Here is a 12,500-nt window from a genome sequence, read left to right as displayed (position 1 = left end):
CAATGTTTTACTTCTCTTCAAATTTCCCATACATTTTAAGAAAGGCAATGCTAGTATGGAAATGTTTGTAATATATTTTACTTTAGTACATTATACTGGCATTAGCTGTCCTAACAGAATTTATCACAGATCTTTGAGTTAGAGAATATAAAGCATATCATAACAAAAATGGACTGAAAGAAAGGCCTTAAAATCTACTGTCATTATTTCTGTCATCCCTATAAAGTTAATGGGTTGGAAAAGTGGTCAGTCTTTGGAGCCAAAGTTGATATTTAATTGAAAGGAAATGCTTTTTTAATTGTAATTTCTTCAGTTTTTAAAAAACACTGGCATGAATATGAAAAAGAACTATGGAGGGTAATATGAGGGTTCAAATTCAATTGCTTGTTAGTAATAAAAATACAGAAATATTTGAAATGAATACAAATTCTCCTTTCTATGTGCTGCAGAGGAAATTACATTGAAGAAGAGATAAATGTATTTTCTTAAACACATATTTTGAATTTTGTCAGAAAGTACAACTTAGAGCAATAAAATGTAGGGTGATTGGTCTAGCCTTAAAGCTTAAATGACCATGCTTTAGAAATATCCACAATAATCTTCTAAATGATCTTAAAGATAAGTAATAATATAACATATTGATAATGAAGAATTTTGTAGCGATTAAAAGAATTGTTTGACCTTCCTATATTCTTTGTTTTAATGTATTATTGTGCTTAGCAAGAAAACTTTAACAAAGTTACTTAACATTTTAAATGCTCTCTTTGTTTAGAACAGTGTAATCAATTTTATACCCCCCAAAATAGTACCTGATAACTGTTTTGCTATCATAGGGCTGTTAATTTTCATTTAAGACCATTTGCAAAGGCCACAGTTAGAATATGAACCAAATTTTCTTTTAAATGGTCAGAAAGGAGAAAAGGTAAAAAATCCTTGTGGAAGTCTTATTGTAATTCAGCTATAAAGTTATTATGATGCCAAGTACTTGTGCCTTGTTGTTGAGGTGCTTTTGCTCTATACCCTGTAGTCTATCATTTGTAAACACATCTTTTTGATGTTTCTGCCAACATCCTGGCAACAAAGCAGTGCAATTTCAAATGAGCTAATTAACTTAATTGTTGATGAAGCATGAAACAGTTCATTCACCCTGTTAGCTGCTCCATGACAACATAAGAGTCTCAGTCTGTGAAGTTACTCATCTCCATAAACCTATCTGTAGCCTTCTGTTTAGATCTCTTGTATATTGAAATTGTGAATGGAAAATATTTCATGAAAGATATATGTTCCTATTTGAAAAAGAGCCCTTTTAAGAATTTAAAAAAAGTTATTACTGTATGAAGAAATTAAAGATAATTTATTTTTATTTTTTTTAATCTAGAGAAAGTTTTTATTTTTAATCTAGAGAAGCCATGCGACCTATCATACAAACATATGCCTATAAGTGTATCTTTGTGATTCTGAAGAAGTGATTATTTATTAAAAATTTAGCAACTATTAGCTTTGATTTTTTTAAATTTCTTGGTATTAAAGATACATATTAAATATTTATAGCTTATAAAGTTCACAATTAAAAATGCCATGAAAAATGTGTGTTTAAAAATATATGTGACTTCTTACATAATTTTACTTGAATTTTTTGTTAAAATCTTGCAATTTAAGTGAATGCTACCAATAAGTTATTAATGACACTAAATTGTAGGGTAATACTTTTCACTCATAAAAAACCCTTTACTAGAAGTTTTATAAGATCTTATGAAAATGTTAAGATGAAGAGTTAACCTCCTTAGCATGACTTTGCTAACCCACTTGTTGAAACACAGAAAACTTAAGTGTGACTTATGAGAGACCTTTTTTCTCCTCCAGCTTTCTTTTATTTACACATACCAAAACTCCCATATAACCCAAAATGTAAAAAACCTACTTTAAAAACTGTCCAAAATCTTCACAAATGCTTTCACAGCCTGGCCATTTGCAAACTCCATGGCCATAGAGAGTGTGAGAGGCCCCAGTCTCCTCATGTGACGAGCTGTAGCGAAAGTAGCAAAAGAACTCGGCGTCAGATTCATCTCAAAAAGCCATAATCGTTGCAGGCTGCTAGCGCCTGTCAGGTTACGATCAGTGACAAACAGGTCAAAACAGGTCAATTCAGCTCAGAGCAGTCAGAAAAATTTAATCGTTCTATTGAATAGTTCAACTGCCAAGGCTAGATGATGTTCCAATTAGAGGAGAAATAGAGCCAAAGATGACTGTTAATAAAGGATGAAAAACTAAGAGGACTGTATAATATCATATGCTAATCCTGCCTTATGACCTTAATGTAACATTTACCTCTAAATAAAAAATATACATTCATATGTATTCAAGTGAAAAAACCCCTCTTTTTAAAATAAAGTAATAGGACCATAACTATAAGCTATTTCAATCTTATTAAAGAAGATATGGACCTTTTGGAAGATTTATTTGTGAACCATATATATTTTCACTGTTTTGGCTGATTTAACAGAAATCATTAACTATATATTTCCACAATTATCAGACTTTTGATAAATGAGTATTCTACCAGACAGGGAGACCTTAGAGAAGACAACCAACTTATGAAATATATAATCAATTGAATCTCAATCAAAACACCAGTGAGAGGCATACCTTTTTATAATAAAGAAGCTAACAATTTTTTTTCATAACATTCAAATGAAGACCAGAAGGATCACAAAGAGCACTCTATTTTAAACTGTAATGCAATTAAATATATTTCTTTGAAAAATATTTGCCTATGAGAAAGAGTTTGTTGCATCTAGGCAGCTATTCAAATCACGTAACAGAATATTTCCAATCTACTACACTTAATACAAAGCTTAGAGCTATATATCAGAAGGACCTGAGTCACTCCAAGAATTTCTACGCTTATATTTAATCTTTAAAAAAGATTTTTGTTGGTGTTGAGTAATACTTTAATCTATACATTTCATGTACATTACTTTAAGGAATATGATTAAGTAGTCATAAGCCTGAATAAAAGGAGTAAATGGACATACATGGGTACTCCTTTTATAAAGGCAGTTTTTATATAAATAAAATAAAACATTGGTTGACAATTATACACATAATGTACTCACTGTTGGTAAATGAAGTAAAAAAATTTCTTTGTGAATTTGACTCAGACTTATATAGAAAGTCACTAACAAAACTTAATTTTATATACTGATAAATTACACTATGTCACATTATATAAAAGGCAAACCAGATCGTCTGTCTACTGGTTTATGATGCTCATGTTTATATGTTTATCTATTCTCTGGTTTCAAAGTACATGTTTGAAACACATAATAAGGGGGATATGTATATACCTTTAACTATTCAAACTGGTCCTGAGGTTAACAAATGCCCAAATATTCTCACAGCAACAAGTTAATCGCAAAATCTTAGTCATAAAAATATACTGAAATTGATTCCACATACATTTATTAAAACACAACTTTCTTCAGGAAAATTAATTATGTACATCAAAATAGATTCTTGTAATATGTATATTTATATGTGTATATATCATATCATATATATTATAATCAAAAGTTCCAGTTTAATTTTTCCTCTACACATTTGCCCCTGTTACATACAAATCATTGTTTTCAGTTTTATCAGTGGTGAAAGTAACATTTGGCTATGATAAAGATAGAATAAATCTCATGAGATTTACCTGTCTCGCCTTGCATTTAGGACTGAAGACTGTCCATTCACTATGGAATGATGGGTTATTGGTGGTGATGCTTTGGAAGTGGTGGAGGAGGTAGTCGAGGAGGAATTGTTAGTAGTGAGGTCTAGTCCTCCATGTTTAATGCCATTGTCTTCCATACTGTGAACTCCAGTAACTTCTTTCCATAACTGCTGAATCTCAGCAGGACTTAAGCCAGCTATAAAAGGAAAGAAAGCCCCACTAATAAAACAAGGTATAGTTCATATAATGAGCTTCGTGTATTACTGGATTAATGCCAACAATGATGTCACCAGCATAATTAATATACAATAATAAATCACTATACCATCAGTACCATAGCTTTTCTCTTGAATAATCAGTTATATGCTAAAGGCTAACAATTTGGGAATAGTACTGAGAATAATAGTATTAGAAATAATATTAAGAAATAATTACAAAACCCAAATATGCTATTTGAAAATTAAACTATTCAACTTTTAACAGTAGCTTTTACTTATTGGTAGTATTAACCTTTATCTGTGAGGAACTGAAAGAAATACATTTGGAAATAAGACATATCAAAAGTAATGAGAAGAAAAAAATGAGGGTAAAACCACATCAGGGAAAAACCAGTAAACACTCAATTCGAAAGAATAATAGATTTGACAATTATCTGATTCTTTTCATCTTTCTTAGAGAGACAACTGACATAACTGAATTTCATTTTGAGGTCATGATGCCAATATGCTTACCCACATGGATCAATTCAGCAGATAATATTTAAATATTTAAAATTCTCCTTTATTTTAGGACTGATGGAATAAATCAACTACTCATTTAAAAAATCTTTTTAGTTTAGATTATGATTTACAAAGAATGAAAATGCAAACGCTAAACACAAACCTTTAGTTTTTAACTATAATTTTGAAATAAAGAATTGACAAACTAATACTTAAAGTATTTGACTTATAAAATAGTACTTTTATGTACCAAATAATGTACTTATATTTTTAATATATTTTATTAAAATCCTCACTATAATCCAATCACTGCACTGCACCTCAGCCAATTAATGGATAAGAAGACAGCATGAAATAGAGGTAAAAAAATATACCCATCATCTCAAAGCTTACACATAATAAAGTTGTGATTTAAATTCAGTTACTATGATTTGAATGTCTTTGCTCTTAAAATATTATATTAAAACATGAAAATAACTGAATAGAAATGTATACAGGAAAAAGTAGTTGTAATTATAATTGCTATAATTTATTGAACATTTACTACATTTTGGTGCTTGACCTAGTACTATGCATTCATAATCTCAGTTACTCTCACTTGAACTTAGGAATCACTACATTTTACAAATGAGGATATGGAGATTCTTAAGATTAAATATGTTGCTCCAAATCATCAAGCTCCAAAATCTATGATTACTATGTTCACCTACAACATACAATATATAAGGATGGAAGTGCCAATCAAATTATCTCCACCCCAGTCCCCCCCCCCCCAGCCACCTTGAGATGCTATAGTGGTTCTGATCAACAGAGAGGCGAGTGGGGGTAAAGTAGACTGGAATATGCAGGGGAGATAGGGGGAAGATAACAGAATATGATAATGAGGAGTGCCATCTCACCTCTACCCCTGCAAGAAGAAAAATCATTCATCTAGACATAGTGATGAACCAACTTATGTGACACAAGAATCCTCACTGTTCTAAACATTAACTCTGGTCAAATTATTCATCACAATGGTAATCTTAAATTGTTATATCTGTCACATATCAGACAGATTGTTTTACTGAAAGCTATCATTTTAGTGATTCTGGCTCTTTGAGATTTTTTTTAGGGTTTTTTTATTTTAACATTTATCATTTTTTTACATTTTTTAGAAAATATTTGCTTTCCCCCACCCCCTCAGATTGAGTCCCCATAGAATTTCCTTCCCCAAGGAACCCATGCACCTTGAGATTTTTAAGACATAGCCCTAGACTAAAGAGAAGACAGGGTAGCTCAGGTTTCCAAAGTTATTAAAAGTATTTCTCTGTAAAGATCATCAATTACTGCTTTAATTCTAGCTTGACTATAGGACTTTGGAACTTTCCAACTAACTTTTTGATTCCCTGTCAGAATGTGTTAGGTAACCTAAGAGTAAACTCCATTAGCAAATCCTTTTGTGTGATAGTGAGCAAGTCCACAGCGTCAGAGCTCACTTCATCTTTCTTGCTGCCTCTCTGCTCCACTTTCAACTCTTGCCTGGACCACTGCTACAGCTTTCTGATTTTTCCTACTTTTGCCTTGCCTTCATATAATTTACTCTTCACAGATTAGCCAAAAATTCTCTCTGGAAATGTAAATTAGACAACAGTGCTTCCCAGACAAACCCTCTAATTGTTTCAGAACACTTAGAAAAAAACAAAACAATACAAGAAAACAAAAAAGCGAACTTACTATGGCTTATGTGATGCTGGCATTTATTATTTGGCTCTTGCCTGCTTCTCTGGCCTCATCTACTGCTTTCTCTACATTTCATTCTGCTACCTTTGCCTTCTGTTGCTTCTCAAATGCATCAAGTATTTGCTCAGTTTCTAGAACGTACTTGTTTGTTCTCACAGGTTAGACCACTCTGCCATCTTCCCACATTTTGTCCATTTTTTCAAAGTGTTCGAAGTCTGAGAGGTCTCTGATCACACTATCAACTCCTGCCCCTTCCCATATTGCCTTTGTCATTTCCTATTACCTCAGCTTGCTCTATTTTTCTTTACAGGATTCATCAGTTTCTCAAAGTATGTTATTTATTAGTTTTACTTGTTACCATTAGTCTCCCTCCATAAGCTTCACAGAAGTAGAGCATTTTTATTTTACGGTATATCTCCAATACCTAACACTGTGCTGATACATGCTCAAAAAATACTTGTTGAGGGCCTCCCCAGTGGCGCAGCGGTTGAGCGCTGGGTTGCGAAGCTGCCCGCGGCCTCTGCGGCGCCGGTTCGATCCCCGGCTGCTCCTCGGCCACCGGAGGAGGGTCCCACATGGCGCGCGGACCTCTCCTGCCGCCCGCTGCTCCCCTCAGCAGTGTACTTCCGTCCTTCTGCCTGTTCTGCTCCCCACTCTGGCTCTGGTGAATTCTCTCACCCTCCCGCGCTTCTGACTGTACCCAGTGCATGTATAAACAAAACAAACAAACAAACCAGCAAAACAAATAAATAAAGCATGCCTCTATTAAAAAAAAAAAAATACTTGTTGATTCAATTGATTATAACAAATTCATACAGTTCGCAAAGAAGTCTTGGTTTCCTCATAAAAGTTCTGAGGCTCTTAAATTGCACTGCTATTCTGTAAAGCCAAAGTCTAAGAAATTATAAATGGTACTGGTTGATATAACAGATGGAGTAGCTAATAACATTTTATATCTTGGTTAAAGACTCATATGTTTTTAGAGACTATGCCAGTTAAAGATGTTATTAATAATTTAGTTTCAGATTTTATTAATAATTTACTTAACATAAGTATCTGCTTACCTTTTAAAAGTAGATTTCCATTATACTATTCATTTGCTTGAAAATTAGTGTTCTCACCATGCTATCACAAAGATATGTTAACAGACACTAGGCACATAAACATTTGATGAATAAATAACCTGTTCGCTAGTCAAATAAAGATTCTTAATTAAAAGAATGAAATAATGTCTTTTTAAATATTATAGATAAGAGGTAGAAAATAAATGGGGTCAGAAAAAGGTCCTTTTAAGCAGAAGTGATTTTTAAGGGTGTCTGCATATGAGAATCAATTCGGGATATTTTAAAACTGCCAATGACCTGATCATAGCCCAAACCACTTAAATTACAGTTTATGGAGGAATCAGTAGTTTCTGAAGCTCCGCAGATGATTCCAATGTGCAGATAATCTGGGGGGGAAACTTCTAAGAAGTAAACTATCACACTGTTCATGAGACAAAGTTCCACATCTATAGTTTGCTGAGCTCTTTTCTATGAATGTAAAACTCTTTGTGAACATGAAACTAGCTAGTCAATTTTGTAAAATTTTGAGTTTTTTATGAATTTTGAAGTTTTGATGATTTGTAAGAATCACTTTAAATTATTTTCCAGGCAGTAACATGACACGTTCAGTATGTTCTAAACTGTGTTTATGGTATAATACACTTCTAAATGCCATTAAAATAAGATAAGAAATCTATTGGGCTTTATTGTGGTGACTGATACATGGTAGCATATACAACAGTTCTGAGATACCTAGTAACAGAAAACTTGAGTTTTTTTTTAACTCAGCATTATACAAATATGTTTAAGGAAAAAAAAACACAGCATTTTACAAAAAAACGTAACAATAACACTTATCTATTTCAGTTTTAAATATGAAGGATTTGGATTCATCAATTAATCTTCAGTCTGAGCTTTTCCCTTGAATTATAGGTTGCTTATTTGAAATCTCCATAAACCTTAATGGATTTCTTAGAGTTTACATTTTTAAAACTGAGCTTGTATTTACATACTCCCTATGGCCTGAACTCACTTCTATAATAGTTGCTTTGTCTTTTTTTTTTTTTTGAACAGATATTCACAGAGTGTTTGTGATTTGTCAGTCACTTTCCTAATAAGTGCTTTATAGAAAAATAATAGAAAACTCTAGTCTAATATGATTATCATTACTACTATTATTTGATTTTAGAGTTGAGAACGGTGAGTTAGAAAAGTAAAGTAACTTGCTATAGAGCTAATACACAGCAGTGCTCCCTCATATTTTCAGGTCATTACTCATGATACTTATACCCTTCCCAAGACTTCTCTGTGGGGCCATCATTACAAATTCAATTCCTCCCACTTGCTATTGTTGCTTAATATTTTTCCTATCCTTGCTTTTGCATTTTTCTCTTTAGCATTTGTCACTATATATTTTACTTAACTTATTTACTGTCTATCTTCTACACTAACTGTCAGATTTATGATGGCAAAGATAATTATCGGTTTTCTTCCCTGTTTCATCCCTCCTGCCTATAAGAGTGCCTGCAGTAATTACTTACAGTTGTTCAATTGGGCAGAATGCTTGTGTACTGGCACACATAATCTGGTAATCGGTGGTCTAGACTATCATAAAATAATAGTCAATTTAAAACCTGAAATGAAGATCATTGAGTTTTCCGTAATAACTTATTTCAAAGATACATACATACAATATTACTGTCAAAAATGTTATAATTATGTGATTTAAAAATTCCATGACCTCTAAATTTGAGAAACCTTATTCTACTTTGAGATGATGACGAGGATTGTTACTGGTCATTGACAGTACTACAAATAAGCATTAAAATGTTTGTTTATTCCAGGAGTTGAATGAATAAAAGGACAAATTCCTAATAAAATTACATAGACTACTAAAGATAGAGCAATTAAACAGTAATTATTTAATTTAGTATTCAGAGTCTATGAAATAACTATGTGGAACCAAGTACTGTACTATGTTAATTAAAATTTGATGTTCACATCTAGATTTTACCTAAGGCACACAATGCTAAAATATGTCAGTTTACTTATTATTAAAAATTACATTAGCAGTTTTTTCAAACTCAAAACCAAAAGATTTTTAATGCTCTTCCATTTTCTAAGTCCAGTTATTAATTTTCAATATTAAATATTTTTATGAATTATGATACAAAGTAAGTCTACTGTGAATTTCTAATTAACTTATTTGATAGTACTTTGCTTATTTTCCAGGGTATCTTATCATGTAAAGTAATAAAAATTATGGCAGAAGTATATTTTCATCATTTTTATATATTGTTGCGCCAATTTGATATATAATAATTTGAATTACTGAAATACTACCACGTAATTTTCACTTTTCATTTGAAATTTTACATTTTGAAAAGATAGTTCATACACGTGGTCAACAAAACTGAATCACAGAGAAGGGTATACACCACAAAATTAAATTTTCTATCAGCCCTGACCTCTGGGTGCTCATTCTCCTCTCCAGAGACAATCATTGTAGTTTCTGGGGTGTCTCTCACAGATCTGTGTGTTCATTTGTGATTTGCCAAGCCTACCATATTATGGATTTATAGTTGACTACAGGCTTACTATACCCTGCAAGATTCATGTCCATTGTTAAAAGGTATTTTTCAAAGAAAGGTGCACTGAATATACATTTGGTCCATAACTGATTTACAGGAAGTAAATACATATATTGGGTGAAACCAAGCACAGTGGCAAATATTTCCACCAAAGAAGGGACTTCTGGGATACAGGAATACATCTACTATCAAAATGTTTCTACTATGATTTTAGAACTAAATTTTTAGTCTACAAAAATAATTTCTGGGCCTCCCCGGTGGCACAGTGGTTGAGCGCTCGGTTGCGAGGCTGCCTGCAGCCTCTGCAGCGCAGGTTCGATTCCTGGCCACCAGGTGAGGGTCCCACATGGCGCGCAGACCTCTCCTGTTGCCCACTGCTCCCCTCAGCAGTGTATTTCGTCAGTCTGCCTGCTCTGTTCCCTGCTCTGGCTCTGGTGAATTCTCTCACCCTCCCGTGCTTCTGACTGTACCCAGTGCTTCTATAAATAAATAAATAAACCTTTTAAAAAAATTTCTCAGGTTATCTCATTATGAAACTTAAGTTGACATTCTGCTATTAGTCTCTCATTAAAATAAATAAATGCTTAATAGAAGTCAAAAAAAAAGATAAATGGCCTAAATAGAATTAATGTATGCATGTTAGTTCAGTAAGTAACTTTACAACAATTATAATTATAATTAACAACCCAATTAATAAAATCAATTAGATTAATAAAAATAATTAATCAATAAAATTAATTAGTGATTTGATCTCCATTTTTCTATTTTGTTTACATTTTTCTCAATAACTAACCCAATAATTCAATCTTTTCCCATGTACTCAATCACTTATAAGTTACATACTGAAAATGAACATCATTCAGAGGTAACTTTGCAAAGTTTTATTTAATTTTTTAAAAATTTATTTATTTTGCATACAAGAACTGGGGTACAGGCCAGAGGTGTGGGGGGTGAAAGGATTCACCAGAGACAGTGTGGGAAACAGAACAGGCATACTGACTGAAATACACTGCTGAGGGGAATAGCAGACGAGACAGGAGAGTCTGCTGCACCATGTGGGTCAGCTCCCTGGCTGGTCTGGGGACTGAACTCGTGCTGCAGAGGCTGCAGATAACTTCATAGTGCTATGCTTAACCCCTTGTGCCACCAGGGAGGCCCTGCAAAGTTTTATTTTTGCAATAATAAATGGACACTTAAACTTCAACTCACTGATGGAGTTTCAGTATGTGAAATTCCTTCCAAGTTATAAATTGAAAACCTACTGGTATTTGACAGGGAGTACTATGATGGTAACAATACTATGATGGCTAACAGTACTATGATGATATGCACTGTTCATACTGCTGGTGCTGGTATCCTGATTAGATACAACGTTTTGTATGCAAGCATATGATTGCAGATTAAGCATAAGATCAAGGATGTCAGAAATGGTGCTGAAGGAGGCATAGGGCTATTTAGATTTCTATAAGCAGGAAATGAAGTCAAGAACAAACAATGTTTTTTTCTGAATACTGAGGTCAAAGACAAACTTCAGCACATTTCTAACTCAGCATAAAGAATATTATTATATTTTATTTCTAAAGATTTCTTTCTTGGGGGCCTCCCTGGTGGTGCAAGGGGTTAAATCTCAGCACTATGAAGCTATAGGCAGCCACTGCAGCACAAGATTGATCTGGCCAGGCAGCTAACCCACATTGTGCAGCAGACCTCTCCTGTCTCACCTGCTGCTCCCTTCAGCATTGTATTTTAGTCAGTCTGCTTGTTCTGCTCCTGACTCTCTGTCTCTGGTGAATCCTCTCACTGCCCCCGTACCTGTGGCCTACACTTCAGCTCTTGTATGCATAAATAAATAAAATAAATCTTTAAAAAATAAAGAGATATATTTTTTTTATTATTATTCAACTTAATTCTCCAATCCCAAGCTCTACAAGTTTTTTCAAAATAGAGCTGGCTGCATAGCTAGCAATCCCTGATTGGCCTTTCAGATTGGAAATAAAAATAAAAGTAACATTTATAAATTTTAAAATATGTAAAAAGCTGGAATAAAGTAAAGTGTTTACCACTATGTTTTGGTCTGTAAAGTGATAGTAAACCTATGAATATAGTATATATTATAATACACTGACTTCAATCTTATGTCAATACATATCTAAGTTTAAAGTGCATGCACGATAATTTCCTATTTTGTAACCTGTAGATAACTGTACTGGGTCATAGAGAGGTGTCATTACATTATTACTAGTAGACAGAAAAATTATACTGTCTATATTAAATAGCTTTATAATCAGTACTCTATTAGAGACTGATTTAAAATATCTATTCTTTTTTATTTGACATTTACATACCTAGATTTAATCTATTTACATACTCAGTTGGGGATGGTAATTTTAATGCTTATTTTATACTAAAATCAAATATAGGGGCCTCCCCGGTGGTGCAGCGGTTGAGCGCTGGGTTGCGAAGCTGCCCGCAGCCTCTGCAGCGCTGGTTCGATCCCCGGCTGCTCCCCGGCCACCAGAGGAGGGTCCCACATGGAGCGCAGACCTCTCCTGCCGCCCGCTGCTCCCCTCAGCAGTGTACCTTGGTCCTTCTGCCTACTCTGCTCCCCGCTCTGGCTCTGGTGAATTCTCTCACCCTCCTGCGCTTCTGACTGTACCCAGTGCATGTATAAATAAATAAATGAATCTTTAAAAAAAAATGACTTCTGTTAAAA

At 33.5% G+C, this 12,500-nt stretch overlaps 1 protein-coding gene across 5 annotated transcripts in view; it reads right to left on the bottom strand.

Moving 5' to 3' along the window:
- FOXP2 (forkhead box P2) overlaps positions 1-12,500 on the bottom strand; it is a gene marked incomplete at both ends in the record, with an annotated part of 238,900 nt that overhangs the window by 41,198 nt on the left and 185,202 nt on the right. For all 5 annotated transcript variants that reach the window (XM_084229323.1, XM_084229324.1, XM_084229325.1 and 2 more), the window contains 2 exons: positions 1,922-2,026; positions 3,698-3,911. In XM_084229323.1, the coding sequence (XP_084085449.1) occupies positions 1,922-2,026; positions 3,698-3,911 (319 nt within the window). The remainder of the gene's footprint in view (positions 1-1,921; positions 2,027-3,697; positions 3,912-12,500) is intronic.

This window comes from Talpa europaea (genome assembly GCF_964194135.1).
Source record: "Talpa europaea genome assembly, chromosome: 3".
Classification (NCBI taxonomy): Eukaryota; Metazoa; Chordata; class Mammalia; order Eulipotyphla; family Talpidae; genus Talpa; species Talpa europaea.
Note: the sequence above shows the minus strand (reverse complement) of the source record. Positions and strands in the feature narration are given on the sequence as shown.